The sequence below is a fragment of the Telmatherina bonti genome, assembly GCF_933228915.1.
Source record: "Telmatherina bonti genome assembly, chromosome: 6".
NCBI lineage: Eukaryota > Metazoa > Chordata > Actinopteri > Atheriniformes > Telmatherinidae > Telmatherina > Telmatherina bonti.
In genome coordinates this window covers 34,148,935-34,165,748 of record NC_136624.1, presented here as the reverse complement: position 1 = coordinate 34,165,748, position 16,814 = coordinate 34,148,935, and the positions used below count along the sequence as shown (strand labels likewise).

The 16,814-nt window shown below is 38.3% G+C and overlaps 2 protein-coding genes across 2 annotated transcripts; one reads left to right on the top strand and one right to left on the bottom strand.

Annotated features, from left to right (window-relative positions):
- The first annotated feature begins 6,279 nt into the window (after positions 1-6,279).
- LOC306756704 (bile acid-CoA:amino acid N-acyltransferase-like) lies at positions 6,280-14,573 on the top strand. The gene is made up of 11 exons (XM_079241537.1): positions 6,280-6,335; positions 7,432-7,641; positions 8,013-8,112; positions 9,301-9,491; positions 9,637-9,812; positions 11,055-11,171; positions 11,296-11,381; positions 11,805-11,898; positions 12,436-12,516; positions 13,616-13,751; positions 13,850-14,573. The coding sequence occupies exons 1-11, from the start codon at positions 6,281-6,283 to the stop codon at positions 13,948-13,950; spliced, it is 1,347 nt and encodes a 448-aa protein (XP_079097663.1). The 5' UTR covers position 6,280; the 3' UTR covers positions 13,951-14,573.
- An 8-nt stretch (positions 14,574-14,581) lies between these two features.
- On the bottom strand, positions 14,582-15,193 carry LOC306756705 (protein S100-B-like; the record flags this gene model as incomplete). The annotated part of the gene is made up of 2 exons (XM_079241538.1): positions 14,582-14,742; positions 15,065-15,193. 2 exons carry the CDS (start codon positions 15,191-15,193, stop codon positions 14,593-14,595), a joined length of 279 nt encoding a protein of 92 aa, XP_079097664.1. The 3' UTR covers positions 14,582-14,592.
- Positions 15,194-16,814: the final 1,621 nt, after the last annotated feature.

Genomic DNA, 16,814 nt, shown 5'->3' with positions numbered 1-16,814 from the left:
TATTGTCAATGTTGGTTATATTTGTCACATGGACAACCAGGATTTCACATTGCTGGAGGTTGAGAGTTAGACCGGACGCTCTAGAAAAAATATTGAATATCCCAATATTTTTTTGCCTTTTTGTTGTTTGAGTCTGAGATTGTATCAAGATACATTTTTACATCAGTTATAAAGAGATTAAAAGATGGTTTTCTATGTTACTTTACTTTTGTGAATGTGGAACTTTGCGAGAACTTTGCGAGAAACAGGATCAGGTTGATAAGAAATATGGCAGGGGAATCTTTCTTGTTAAAATCTGTGATACCAAACAAGACATTTTCAAACTACAGAAGGAAACCTGGTTTGATGTTATTGGAGATCAGTGCAACAATGTCCTTCCATGAAAACCAAATGCCATGATGGAACACAAAGAAAGCCAACAACTACAAGGGCTGATCCAAGCGGAAATGATGTAATGTGTCGAGATGCACAGAGAAACGTGGAACAAGAGCGATACCGAGTAAATTAAAAAAATTTTGCACCCCCATCATGTCTTTTTCAAAGCCAAAGCCTGCAGTGAAGCGAAAGATAGGTGACGAGCACATACAATTTCAGCAAAGGTGGGAGATGCTGTACTTCTTTGTTGAGCACAGGGGCATCCCGACATGCCTTATTTGCACTGAAAAAGTTGCAGTGCACAAAGAATATAACCTGAAACGTCATTATTCAACTATACATGCTGAGGATTTGCAAAATACCAGGGGGACGAGCGAGCCAACTAAGTTGCCAGACTTAAAACAAGTCTATAGAAACAACAAGATTTCTTCAAGAAAGCAAGCAAAGAGAATGTTGCAGCAGTCAAAGCTAGCTATGTGGTTAGTGAGATGATTGCTAAGGCAGGAAAACCATTCACAGATGACAGTTTGTCAAAAAATGCATATTACAGGTTGCAAGTATTGTCTGTCCGGAAATGAAAAGTCAGTTTAGCAACATCAGCCTTTCTGCCAACCCAGTGGCAGAGCGCATTTCTGATCTGTCAAGTGACATTTATTATCAACTGCGTGAGAAAGCCAAATTTTTTTATGCATATTCAGTCACTCTTGACTAGAGCACAGACACAACAGACACTGCTCAGCTCACAATTTATGTCCGTGGTGTTGAACACAATTTTGAAGTGACAGAGTTGCTCACAGTAATGCCAGTGTAACAGAATAAATAGTGTGTTCCACTTGTCACGGTATTGGGCTGCATTATGCACTATGTGTGTGGTGACTTGTGGGCGTTCCTCCTGAATACTGGTGTACAACTACGCTTGATTGTTGCCAGTATTGGGACGGATGTGTCCAAGGTAAGTCAGTTCTAGTTAGCACTCTATGTACAGGAATATTTTTCCACGGTCTAAGTCTTTTCATTTCCTTTCAGTGTCATGTAAACCAACTGCATCTTAACTGTGCCTGACCAGCACTCTGTATCCTATGCAGTATTGTGACGGAGGCGTCCTAGAATAAATGGCCGGTGCAGGCGAGACCAGACCACTGTTTCAGTGCCTTTATTAAACACAACGCAGAGTACTTTCACCAAGAGAGAGCTGAACCAGTCAGTGCCAGGACTGGCATGGTTACACCAGACCACCGCTCATGAGATATTTCACCAGCTGTGTGATGCCATTGAGAATGCCAGTTTTCCATGGAGTAGATTTGTTGGAATAACAACCGACTGAGCGCCATCGATGACGGGGCGGAGAAATTAACTTGTTGCACTTGTTCATAGAACACTTGAGGAAGAGGGTGTAGAAGACGCCATAGCTCTGCACTGCATTATTCATCAGAAGGCCCTTTGCAGATAATGCCTGAAGTGTCACACTGTGATGTCAGTTGTTGTAAAATGCATCAACCACATCAGATCAAGGGGCTTAAAGCACAGGAGGTTCCGTGCTTTTTTAGAGGAAATGGAGTCGGAATATGAAGATGTGCTCTATTTCACCAAAGTACGTTGGCTTAGCAGTAATGTCTTGAAAAGTTTTTTTGAACTGAGAGAAGAAGTGAAAGTCTTCATGGAGAAGGATGGGATGGCTGTTCCCGAGTTGTGTGATCATAAATGGCTCATTGGCTCAGCTTTTCTTGTTGACATCACACATGAGCTAAATGTACTGAACATGAAGTTACAAGGCCAGGGGCAGCTTGTCAGTGCTGACTATGACAACGTGAGAGCATTCTCCACAAAACTTGTGTTATGGAAAGCTCTGCTCTCTCAAACAAACCTTTGTCATTTCCCAGCATGCAAGAAACTTATGGATGCAGGCACATCATTCAGTAGTGAGAAGTATGTTGATGCTATTTTGAAGCTACAGAAAGAATTTGATCACAGATCTGCAGACTTCAAGACGCAACGAGGCCAATTTTCAAATTTTTGCAGAACCATTCACCTTTGATGTACAAGATGCCCCTCCTCTGCTTCAGATGGAGCTTATAGACCTGCAGTGCAGCTCTCACCTAAAAGCCAAATTCAGGGAGGTGGGTGGAAAAGCAGACGGGTATGGGCAATTTTTAAGAGCTTTCGTGAGCTTTCCTGAATGTTCAAGCAGACCATGTTCCTTTTTGGGAGCACTTATTTGTGTGAAAAGTTCTTCTCCACCCTGAACTTTTAACAAGTCTAGGTACAGGTCCAGACTTACTGATGATAGTCTTCAAGCCATACTGAGGGTCTCAAGTGCCTCCTCTCTCAAGCCAAATGTGGCTCAGATGTACAAGAGGAAGCGCTGTCAAGTCTCTGGAAACAAAGAGTAATCTAGCGAAGCCATGTTTGGACAAACCGATTCTTTTTGCTGCTGGAAATCTTAATTTCCCTGCGGGAGTCATCCCAAATGGATCAGTAAAGTCAAGTCTAAGATCTTTATACGTTGTTCCATTCATGTATTAGATAAATCAATAACTGTTAATGACATTTGAGGATTTTTTTTTAAGAACAATTTTTGTGGAATCTCTTGTGCGGCCCAGCCTCACCCAGACTCTGCCTCCAGCGGCCTGTCGGGTAAACTGAGTTTGAGATCCCTGCACTAATAAGTTGTTCTGCTGGTTCAGGCAGTCGTCTTCATTAGCTTGTTGTTCCATCCATTCAAAATCAGCATCACAAGCTTGCCACAAAGCTGCTAGCGAGTAGCCATGATCGATGTTAGCTCCTGCCATGATGGGCAAAGTTGAGAAAGGTAACTCCACAAAAGTCAACTAACTTGCTGGTAGAGGAAGAACAGATCTTCCACAAAGTCTTAGCTTGGGTTTGTTTAAATTCTTTGTTTTAGAATACTTGTATATACATTTCTGAAGGTCTGTTGCAATCATGTCCTGGAGCCTGCACAAAGTTCGTCAGCTCACTGCGCCATCTTGGAAAACCACTGAACAATTACAGTTGTCTATGTTTAAATGTATCAGTGTGCTTCATACCTAAATGAAACATTATGAAAGAATCTGTCTGTGTTCCCTTGTTTCACATGATCTATCTGATGGACAATGAATATACTAACAGACTGACAAGTCTTAAAGAGAAGACTTTGGGGATTTTGATGTATGTGGGATAATATGGACACCTCCTTAAAGAAGTCTTCCTCTTTCTTCTTGTTTGTCACAGCTGGTGGAGATGAGGTGTGGACCCAAATGCAGAGACACAGACAGAGATGTTGAGTCAAGGCTGGTTTTATTCTTGAGCCACAGGAACACAAGATACTAGGCATACAGGGGAGCATCTAATACAATGAATCCACAACATAGAACTGAAACCGAGGGTATAAATACACTGAACACAACAAGACACAGGTGAAACAAATGAACTAAATGAACCCAGGTGAACTAAATCAAGAGGAACAAATGCTAAACAAGACATAAGGGAGCTAAACAGGAAAAACTACAAAATAAAACAGGAAAACTAAGGAACAAAAAGTCCAAACCATGAGTTTAACCCTATTCCTTTACCCTATTACTTAAAGAAATTTAAAATATTCAAGTAAATTCAAATTCTAGGGTCAATGTGTGGACATGTAATCTGGAAATGAATACACACAATCACACCCACAGACATGCACATAAAACATGTGGGTTTTTTTTTTTGTTTGTTTGTTTTTAAAAAAAATCAAATTAGGGCTTATTAAAATGATACAGGGACAAGAGAATAGACAGGATGATGGATTCTTCTCTTTTAATGTCTACCTCAATACACTCCTTACCAGTTGGTGGCGGTAATGCACCTCTTCATTATTTGCCAACCACTAATATTAAAACATAAGAAGAAAGAAAAAAGAAGTAGTGTAGAAACTGGTTTTAAGTGTTGAAATCAACTCGCCCGCAACGACACCCTCCTGCTACCACTTAGACAGCAGTTTTCCCAACATCTGTACTGTTGCTCCTCATCATCCGAGACGTTTTCTCCTTCGTTTGCTCGTGCAGAGGTAAGATCTCTTTAAAGCTTTACAAGCAATAAAAGCTCAAAGTTCATGCTTTTAAGAGACGTTTTTTCCGTGCACGGCAAAGAAAAAATGGGAAGCGCAGATTGGTGCATGTAGCCAGCAAAATGGGAAGATTGGTGCGGAAATGTCACGATTTATTATTATTAATATATTTTTTTTTCCCTATACATTCAAACTCCAGGTTAATTAGAAAAAGAAAAAAAGTTCAGACAGGGGCGGCTGTAGCTTACAGTGGTTCCCAAACTGGGGGGCGGGCCCAGAGTAAATAGGGGGGGGGGGGGGGGCAAGGCTAAATAAAATTTGGGAGTTTTTACACTGGATTAATTTGTAAAAGTACTCATCGGAAATGATGATGATGGATGTACAAGAGAGACTTCAAGTAATAAAAAAAAAAGGAAAAAAAAGAACAAACTATGATGGAGCATTTCTGTCCCAGCTTGACCAGTAATAGTAATAACCAATGGTGGGTAATAATGAGACCACAGTCTTTTGCATGTACCAAAATATTATCATCTAATATGATGAAGTATGAAGCCAAACAATTTATAACCCCACTTGGGGACTTTTCACCCTGAACACAAAGAAAAGCCTGCAGGTTACTTTGGAAATAAACTATCCAGCTATCATAAATAGCAAAGTTGTTTTACTAAAGCAGCATCTGTCTTGTAGAAAACTCCACTCACCTAAAGTAGTTTGCAGAGATTCCTGGTTTAAAATGTTTCATACTGAAGCAGAAGAATGGATAATAGTACTGACATGGTTTTAATTATAGTTACCTACAATACAGCCACTAAAACTAAAGATGCATTTCTTAGTATGTTTCTTAGTTCAGTTTCCACAACTTTTTCAGGACAGTGCAAATCATTGTAGAGATATGCCAAACATTACCTTTGTCTTGTCTGTTAAAGGGAAATTGTGTGTTTATCAAGCTGTTATCTACCATTTTTTGTTTGTTTGTTTTTGTGTGTATGTGTGTGTGTAGATACAACTTAAGAAATGTGGTTAAAATATACATCTTTGATTAAGGCTGCTTGGTACAGCCTCAACAGAGCTTTAGGATATTATTTGAATTAAGTTATTCTTTAAATAGACAGAACTGCTTTATCTGTGCCTGATTCACAGGTCAGTTTTTAAGGGACGGATTAAAAAAAACTAAACATACAAGGAAAATTATCTGTACATGATCAAGAATAAAGAAGTGGGGTCAAACTGAGTGACAAAGCATAGGGAGGTATAGCATTTCCTAGAATTAATTGCATCAGTGTTATGTAAATCTGGATTTTAAACTTTTATAAGACAGTGTTGCTGTGGTGATTTACAGCAGTATACATCCATTTTAACGACTTGTCTTTCTTCACTTAAACTAAATAATCAATTTCCATCACACTTTTGACACAATGAAGTAAATGTGATTGAAAACTGAAGAAAACATGTTTTCTACAAACAGATCTAAAGTTGGAAGAAGTTTCACCCAAACTTAAAACTTGACCAGAACTAGTTTCTAAAGTTTAACTTTTAAACAGTTTTTTAAGCAAGTCTCTGCTTGGAAGCTGTGTTAGACAAAGGTCCAAGGTTCATTTCTAACACGTGAGCAAGTCTGAGGCAGACAAAGTTTCCAGAGGAGTCAGTGGTTCACCTTTTGATCAGCTGCAAGTTTGATAAGTAGCTTGTTCCTCCATTCACTGGAACATAATATTCATAAATGACTAAACAGACATGAAAAAAGTGCCTTATGTATTTTAGTGTTTGATCTGCACTTGTGTCTCTTTACAGGTAAACAAGAGACACTGTATTGCTGGAATACATGGGATTGTGACAGCGATACGACGGCTCGGAGGACCAAAGATGATGTCGCACCTGAGTGTATACGCAAAACTGACACATTTTCAACAGGTTTTGGGTAAGGTTAAATTTCGTCCTTTGGGTTTCTAAAATGCTTATATGTAGAACTTGTGCTGGGAAAAGACATCATCGATGACTATATAATTAATTCTGTTTATACTGCAGGACTATAGCAGCAACTGTTGCAGATATCAGTGATTGTTATTCCTTGTAGACTATAGAACAACAGGTCCAAAACTGGGGTCCCCAAAAAACCCCAGGGGGTCCAAAAGTCTTTGACTTTAACAGTACCTTGATCAAATGAAAGCCATGTTCACAAAGAGACTAGTTGCATCGTATCCACTTATTTATTTAGTTTTTATTATTTGGACTTTTTTTTTCACATGGAACCAGGATTCGTGAGCTGGAAATAGGAACATTTGAAACCAGGTCTCCAAGTGGGTCATGAAAATCTGCTACAGAACAATATTTTATAACACATACTCCTATTCAAAAATATTTTTTAAGTCCTACTTTCATTAAAAAGTAGGACTTTGCAAGTAGGACTTGTTTTTTAAAAAAGTTAGTGAATACCTCGCTACCTTGTGAATCCAGTCCATTTTTTCATGTGCTGTTTGGTTTCGTGAAGTCAGAGAGCTTTGTGGAGCTCCAGTTGTGGAGTAGTTCGTGTTTATCCTCATAACTTTTCCTCCATCATTGTTTTAACAAAGCGTGTCTGATGAAAGCCACTGTGCAGTTAATTCCTCCCTATTAAAAAAAAAAAGTAGAATAATAAAAGTAAGTTTATATGTTGATAGTTAACTTTGGTTTTTATCAAAGAATATGACAGAATGCAGAAGTTATGGTGGAAAGTGAGCTAATGGAAGCCAGGAATGGTTTCAGCATTGGGTGCGTGGGATTGTAGTTGCATGAAAGAGCGTATTTAAGGAAAATGGGTTGGGAAACACAGGAAGAAAGTCCTGGAAGTTCTAAAGCACAGAGAGAGTCAGTTGTAGGAATATATCCTACCAGTGATGTCATCACAGCTGTTATATTCTCACAGTTTCTGTTCCATGTCTCATCATTTTATCAGCTCAGATGATGTTTTTATTTGACCTCTGGTACATCCCTCGCCTTCCTCGGCTGTCAGGTATCTCTCTCTCTTTGCTCTGCAGGTGCAGTTCGGTGGAGCAGCAGCATTAGACAAGCCCCTTTACTGACAGCTGCTCCTGTTCGCGCCCTCGTAGATGAACGGATCAGCATTAAAGGGCATTTCCTGCCCCCACATTGCCCCGTAACAGTATGGGCTCGGATGCACAGCGATGACGGAGACCTGTGGGAGTCTTTCGCTCATTACAATACCAACAACAATGGCTCTGTTAGCTGTGGGTAAAACACATGAATTACTTTCATTCTTATCTTTTTACACTGTAATGTTTTATGGAACATGTAATCTGTAGAAATAAACAAAAACAAGTCAGTCTGTCTGTAGTTGGAAAATGCTAAATTTGACGTGAGGCTAAAAGAAAATGGCTAAATGATTATTTTTCAACTGGATTTTGAAAGTGTAAAACTTTTAACTAAAGAGAAACCATATGAAAGACATTGAAAACAACATTTAAACACTTTTTTAGTTTTTTACAAGCTCTTTATAGGTTAATATTTTGTGTATTTACTGTTTAGTAAAACTTTTAACTCGTCTTGTGATCAGGTGTTTTTATTATTTGTCTCTCCTCTTTTCTGTGTCCATCATCAGTGATGAGCGATCAGTCAGTCGGAGGTTCTTATTTGGGTTGTGAGCCAATGGGACTCTTCTGGTCGATGCAGCCGACTCCTGGAGGAAGAGAAGGTTTGAGGCAGGTGATGAAACAGGCTGACTGAGAGCTTTGCAGGATTAAGTTTGTCTAGTTCAAGCTGTTCGCATGTGGTAAATCACATTACTAATAAAGTGTTGATGCTTAACACTATAGAGTAGTCAATTTAACCCATAAGGACCCAAACCATGAAAAAATTATCAAATAAGTCAAATTCTTTGAATATGAGGTCTTTATTTGTCCCTTTAACTGGGGGGGGGTGGAGCACAGAGTTATCACAGGGGAGCTGCGAGCAAGGCTAAATAAAATGCTATAGAGTAACATGTTAAAGAGTTTTGGCAATAGATAAAGTTGTGAAAGTGCCAGTGGGAAACGAGATTGAATCAACAAATGAGACTTCCAAAATAAGAGAAGAAAATATGATGAAGCATATCTGCCCCTGGGCTTGATCAGGTAATGGTCAAGTAATAGTAATAACCAGTGATGGGTAATGAAGAATGAGCACAGTCGTATGTATCAAAATATCATGTGATTTTATGATTAAGAATCCAAACAAGTTACAACAAAAGCCTGTTTGATACTTTTGAAGTAAATTACCCAACTATCCTATTTACTTTACCAGAGTTTGAGATGAAATGGATAATAATCCTAAGATCGACATGGTTTTAGCTACAGGTAACTACACTTAGCCAATAAAGTAATGACTCTGCATGATTCCTTTATTCATTTGTTTCTTTGGTCCATGTGACGGGGGGGGTGTGACATTATTGTCATCAATGAAAAGGGGGTCCTGCAGAAAAGGTATGGAAAGTACTGCTTTAACAAAATGTAAAATAAAAACATAACATATTTTAGGGATTTTTGCCATTTATTGCCATGTGATTTGTCAAAACGTTGGTAGTGTAATCTTCTGCTTTCTGGTGTCCATTAAGGGGCAGGAGACCAAAATTTCATTATGTTTCAGTGGATTTTCAGTTTTGGGGACGTTTTGTACCATAAAGTGATGTCAAATGTCTCAGAAACTGTATGTACCATACATGTCACGCTGGGTTCTTATGGGTTAAAGTAATTTTTTATACATGTTTCATACATCAATACTCAGCTCAAACAATCACATTGTCATAGAAGATGTCGTGTTTATTTATTCTACATTTCAGCACTGAAACTTTGTGTTTTATAAGATATTAGATTCTCCATCTGCACCATTGTCTGACTGATGTTTGTCCACAGACTGAGGAAGAAGAATGTGGAGACTCCATACACAGTGAACATCTCCTTACTAGAGGGTCACGTTTCTCCCAGTGAAGGCCAGACCCCTGAGCTGGCAACCGTTACCACTGAGCGCTGGTACATGTCACCAGGTGTAAGGAGAACAGAGATTCGGCAAAATGGAGTTGTAGGAACGTTATTTTTACCTCCTGGTGAGCATTTGATGCCCTTTTTAAGCGTTTTCTGCCTATGAAGATCTGGGCTCCCATCTGTGCATACACTGATATGTTACATGAGCTCTTCACAGGTTAAGATAGTAATATAATGGCACCTTTTAGCTTCTCTGTTCTCCTGCAGGGCCAGGCCCTTTTCCAGCCATGCTGGATCTGTGGGGAATGGGTGGAGGGCTGCCAGAATATCGCTCCTCCTTGTTTGCATCCAGGGGTTATGTCAGTATGGCTCTCGCCTATGTTGGTCACAAAGACTTACCTGGTCCACTAAACCAAGTTAATGTTGGTGACACATATTTCAAGGTAGGATAGCATCCAAGCGCCACTTTATCTGCAGTTAGTTCTTTTTATAAGTGCGTTTTCATTTTAAAACAACTGATTTGGTCCAGTAGTTGCAAAATAACCTCCCAACCTCTAACTAAATCAGGGGTGTCCAGCTCCAGTCTTGGAGGGCCACAATCCTGCATGTTTTCCATGTATCTTTGTTCCAACATGCCTGACTCAAATTAGCCAGACGTTGTGCAGAAGTTAATAGGCTATTGGATCCATCTAATGTAAGCCAGGTGTGTTGAAACAGGGATATATTGAAAACCTGCAGGACAGCGGCCCTCAAGGATCGACTTTGGACACCCTGAACTAAATGCTTTCTCGTTGCAAAATGTAAAAAGGTTAAAGAAAACTGATAGGGAATAATTATAATGAATCAGGAAAAAGTAACTGCAAGTAAAGCAAATCTGGCCTGAAATGTTGTTCTGCAGTGAAGAAACTACAGCAGCTCAGTAAAGGTTTTACAAAAAGCACATTACATTTGCCTTTGCATGATGATGTCTTACTGTTTCCACACATGTTTATAGTAGACAAGACATCACAATATAAGCTGTCATATATTATCTTTATAAAATTGGTCATTGAAGAAAGTAGAGAAAAAGCCATTAAAGTCACTCAAACATCTGGACACACTTTGTTAATGGAGTGTGTCAAACATTTGAGTGGTAATCTGCAAGAAAATAATTCAGTGTCACTTTCAAACTTGTGACTAAAAGAATTTTTGTGACAGAATTATCTATTTTCCCTTATAAACAATGATTTATTATGAAAATAGTTGTTCGTTCTGCGCTATACAAGATGCCAAATGAAGTACTGACCCAAATTTCATTAGAATTTAGAGCTCTGGACCTCTAAGGCCAGTTTCCTGCAGGTTTTAGATGTTTTCCAGCTAAAACAAAACTGACTCTAATATATATGCAATTAAGAGGCTTGTATCAAACTTAACAAGAAGAATTTGTAGATCCCTGTCATTTGAATCAGTTGTTTTGCAGCCAGGAAACCTCTAAAACCTGCAGGACACAGGGCCATGCGGTCCAGAGTTGGTGATACCTGAGATATAAACTAGCTTTTTTATTCTGCAATATAGATACATTTTACCTGGTTAGAAAACTTCTGTAGCAAAAAAAAACCAAAACATGGTATTTATCTGATGCTGGTATTTATCTTTGATCATTTAACCATTTTATCTAACATGTCCCATTTTTTATGTCTTGACAGGCAGCTTTCAATCTACTTCAAGGTCACAGTCAGGTTGCAGCCGACAGAGTTGGAATCATTGGTCTCTCGTATGGATGCTACGTGACGCTTCGCATTGCTACAAATACTGGGGTTAAAGTAGGTCACAAGGCTTTTCTTCTTTATTTAACCCACAGTCTGATGAGCACATTAATGTATGAAGTCTAATAAATTACACTAAGCTTGTAGAAGGATGTTCTCATGACCTTGTTCTCCTCTCCAGCCGTCCTGTTTGGTTTGTATCAACGGCCCAGTGGGAAGCACCGTGTCGCTTACAGATGCCGAAGGCAGGACTGAACTGTTTGATAAGTATGTGGCCACCTGATAAAGACAGGTGTTACCAGTAATATACAAGCTCTTTAGCTTTACAGATAAACACTTACCCTTATACAAGTTACGTCTTACAGCAAGGGTCACAAACGCCGGTCGTCAAGGTGCCATCCTGCAGGTTTTAGATGTCTCCCTGCTGTAACACACCTGACTCAAATCAATGGCTAGTCAGCGGCGGTGCAGATGTTGACAACAACTGTTTACTTTGAATCAGGTGCGTGGAAGTTGGAAAACATCTACAACCTGCAGGACGACAGCCCTGGAGGAACAGGATACCTTTACCAGATGCCATTGATGGATCCAGTCATGTTAAAGACTAGTTGCTAAGGAGTTTTTTTTTTATCAGAAATTTCAGCAAATCAGATTAATGAATATTTTATATCTGTTGTTTTTCTTTTTCAGTTACCAAAAATATTGGACGTATGATGAACAAGGATATGTTATTTTCAAGGAGGTGTCCTTGCCTGTTAATCTTCCCCCTGACAGCATTGTCAAGGTGATGACACCAAAGCTGTTCGAAGCTGGTATCAATATATCTCATGATTGGATATGATCACAAATACGAGCAACACGCTGTAATCAGAATGCACAGACCACAGTTAGAGGTGGTCTAAAACACATGTGGACAAACAGTTTAAAGGAAAAACAATTTGCCATGATTCGGGGAACAAAAAATTAGACTCCATCAGGACAGGAGATATCATTCAGAAACACAATGAATCCAAAATGACATCATTCTGGTCTCTATTTGATGTAAGATTCTGTGTAAACACAAACAGAGGCATCTGTTCTCCACTGTAGCAAAATGGGTAAGATTGTCACACTCGCCAACAAAATCACTGAATATGATGGTGTAAACTGTCACAGACTGACCTAATTCTGACTGGACGAGCTAACGTATGTTCATGTTTGGTCTGCTTCAGACAAAATGACAGCGTTCTCCTTTACTGTGAGCAGACAAAGACGCATGCATGGAAATGACCGCAGTAACGTGCTTTGTGTATTTTAATGCAAATCTCTTGTGTGTTTGCAGCTGGAGAATCTCGCCTGTCCACTGATGTACATCGTGAGTGAAGATGATCTGAGTGCTTCAAGCATAGAGAATGCAGACATGGTAAAATATTTTTACCTTAATTTAAAGGGATACCGTGTAATTTTTGGCCACTAAAGGGCACTAAACCTGTAACTTTACGCAAGGCAGATGACATTGTCACAAAATAAAACAGTCTGTACTATATATAATAGTTTTTGGTACCAAATGAAGCTGTAACTTTGGCACAACTCATTCCAGTAACTTATTGTAATGAAAATGTTAGCATTAGCCGTTAGCTTATGGGACATTACAGTAGTACTGCTTCCTGTAGAACAGCTTATGAAAAGTTGCTAGTTGTTCTCTTAATTTTTTTATATTTACATGAATTATTGGAAATGCATTTATTACATGTAAACCAGCCCAACTTGCGCACAATATTTAAGGAGTCACGTTAGCTTTGCTCTGTAGCTGATTAGCTTCAACTAGCTGCATGCAGCTTCTACTAAACAGCTAAATAATGACACAGACATAAACTGCATTATACTGCAGCTCATTAAGCACTTACTGCCATTGTTTTTTTAATAAACGCTGGCCGAAAGATATTAAAAAAGTTCATCACATTTTGGGATGTTTGCACAACAGGCAAAGAGCTAACAAAACAGTCTAATAATACTAAAGCAAACAGAGAGGGGGTTTTCCATCCACACTGTTCCTTTCATCAAACTCCAACCAGCGATTCCTTCTGTCTTTCCTCTGAAACGATCCCTTCCTGCTTTCTCTTTTTGGCCGCCTCAACTGTTTTTACCTTCATTCTTTGTTCAGCCAGAACAAACTTTCATTTAAAGAGGAGGAAAACGTACAATGGAGCAGAGCCCTCTGCGTTTATTGAAGAGGGGCCGTAATGCGACGCACTCCAGGTCACATGATCCCATGAGAGAGGGATCCGTTCCCAGAAATCAACCATTACTACTAACATGAGGCCAATGTTTGGGTCAAAACCTACACAGCGTCTCTTTTACAGATTCACTGAAATATGCTGATCAAACTTTAGTGGTACTGGATGTGATATGATCAGTCTTTATGTCTAAAAGAAAACAAATCAAAACTAATTTTTGTTTTATTTGTATGCTTGTTTTGTGTAACTGCTTTTTTTTAATGAGACTGATTAATTTGTCAACAGATTGAAAAGACTCTTAAAGCTGCAGGTAAATCTCATCTGTTTACCCGTTTGTCTTACCCTGGTGCTGGTCACCTGATTGAGCCGCCCTACTCGCCAAATTCAAGATCATCCATGTGGACTATCAAACCAAAGAAATGTAAGTTTTATAGCTTATGCAAATACTATTCCATATACTTTTCACTGTATTTATCTAATCAAAATGAAAGATCTCTGAGAATGTTGTTTATCCTGCAGTGATCACTCTGTGGGGAGGTCACCCTGCACCCCACGCTTTTGCACAGGAAGATGCATGGAAGAAGATCCTGGATTTTATGGAGAGCAATCTGAGACGGTGAAATTCCAGTGAAGTGTAATCTCAACACAAAAAGCATTCCATCTTGACTGGGATGGAGAACTTATGTAATTATCTGGGTTTTACGCGCAGATAACTGCAGGAGGAAAATGGATTTGTTGATTCATTTGTCTCTTACGAGTTACGCTACAGATTCTCCACAAGAGGTCGCCAAAGTACCAATTGATGAACAGTAACTGGGGGAGAGTCCAGTCACATGCAGGCTTGAAATAAACTTTATCTGAAGCGCATAAGGGTCCACATCTTTGTGCCTGTCATGTTGCTGTTGATGGTATTAGCCAGATTTCACACGTGTAAGTGTGAAGCATCAACAGGGTGACACTGGTTAAGTTTGCTGTAAAGGGGCTTCATGTCACCAGTAAGCCTGAATCCTTCTGTAAATCAATTGTTTCCTGAGATTTTCCTCATTTAATCATTCTGTTTTATTCAGCAACTATTTTATCCCTAAATGATAGATTTAATGATTCACCATCAAAGTCAATCAGAAGCTCTTAAGATTTAATACATTTTAATCATAAGTTGTAAAAAAAAAAAAAAAAATAATAATAATAATAATAAAATAAAATAAGATCATCATCATGGGGTCCTGACATTTTTATTAAATAATTAAAATACATGCTGATTATTAATCATGAAATGTTGCATTGAAGAATTCATGGCAGGCTGAGGTAACCATGGCGATGAGTGCAATGAACTCCTTAAAGTCAATCTCCAGGTCTCCATTCTGGTCGATATCGGCAAAGAGCTCATCCAGAGTCTCGTTTTCCTGAATTTTCTGTTTGGCAAGAAAATAAAATGAATCATTTCCAGAAAGTGTTTAATAATGAGCATATAAGACATGACTAAAAGTCAGCAGCATTGATTGTCTACAAAATGTCATGTGTATGGCATATGTGCGATGTGTTGGACCATTAAAGAGTTAAAATCCATTATTTAGTGACTGCATTTTCTCTCTGAGGAGCCATTTTAAAAGTGCAACGCTGGTGTTAAGTGTGGACACAAAAATTACTTTTGACTTTGACATGTTATGACTTCATGCAAGAACTATTAAGAAAAGCGCTGCAGTGAACAAATTAACCTCTAGATCAACAACTTACCACGATGAAATGACTCATTTCATTGTTGATGAGTGCTTTAAGTTCTGCTTTCCTCAGTTTGCATCTTTGACCGGAGTATTTATGGAAAACTCGAATAATAGTCGTAATACCATTCTCCAGGTCTGACATAGGGTCCGTTGCAGCCTGCAGCAAATTTAAATCATTTCATAGTTATACTTTTTAACTGTCATGCACAAATTTATTATCTTTTTTCATTAATTTATTTTGTATGCATGCATGAGCAGCTTATCATACTGTATTATTATTCTTTTAGTTCTGGTCCCCAAAAAAGATCATTATTTTATTCTTACCTCCATCTGAAGTAGCTCCTCTATCACGTCACTGAGAGCAACTAAAGGCTGGTCTAGCAGTGTGTTGTTGGCCTCGCCCAGATTACCGTGGACACACAGCCATATTGATCAATCATGTGAAGGCCTTTCATCTGCCATACACCACATAATGCACAACTAATGGACATCAGTGGTCAGAGCTTCAACTGAAAGCCATTTGCTCTTAAAATATGTAATTTCCCTGTTGTGTGCATTTATGTAGTATACATTCGTTTTCTGCTCTGCCACTAGCAGTCTGTTCTTACGTTGTTGGAATTATACATATAAATCAATTTCATATGACGCTTTCAGCGTTGATCCATAGTTTGGTTAAAAAAAAAAATTTAAAAAAACCCCATCAAAATTAAATCTAATATATTTTTATTCATTTTATACCATTATGTTACATCAAAGTGTATGACCAAGATAAAATATATTAAAATCTTTTTTTTTGTGCTGCAAATACAAATGTTTGCCATGCTTTTTGTGAAATGTTTATTTGAAGTCATATATATATATATATTTTTTTTTTTATGTTGGAGATGCAGAAAATTAAAGCGTTTTTTTTTAGAGAGCTGTACATGATCCGAGCGTCAAATTCTGGAAACAGCAAAGAACCCCTACATTTAATTTGTTTAAACAAGTTTTGAATGATATTTCAATACAATGTTCATTCACTTTAAGTAACATGTTCCTGAAGATATGGAGACCACTTGTGGTCCTGAGACACATGGCAGCGCAGGCTTGGACTTCATACAGAAAAGAGATCTGTATACTTACATCATGTTTCATTTTAATTTTATTTTGCCACTCATTCATTTATTTTATAAATTGCAGTATTTTCTGCATTTTTAATTTTATTTAGGTTTTTATTTATCTTTTGTTTTATTTTGCTTTTCTGAAGGATTCTTCATGTTTAATTTTTTTTTTTTTTTTTTATAAAGATAAAACAAACCAAGTCTGTCTGAGAGTTGCATTTGAGCATGAGTTTGTCTCTGTCTCAACAGGAAAAGAAATGAGGGAGTTCATTACTTAGCTGTGGTTCACTTGAAAATGTTAAACGCTATCTTTGGGCAACAATATGGAAAATAAGTCAAACAACTCAACAGTTTAGACAACTAAAGCAGGATTCTGTCACAAACAAGACAGTCCCTTTTTTGTCATGAACAAACCTTCAGAAATGATTACTGCATGTTTAGCTACCAAATTACATTATGTGGGCTGAACATGAAGGGCAAGCAGCTTCCTGTCAGTGATTCACCCCCACTTAAGCCTGTGGTGGAAGGCACCAGTGTATCCATTACTCAGCTCAAATATAAGTACAACTACTTGCACTTATGTTATGTAGTCATGAAAAATCGCAGAAGTTTCAAATGTATTTTCAGATTTGTCATGTTAGGAGGGGGATAAAAAGGAAGAAA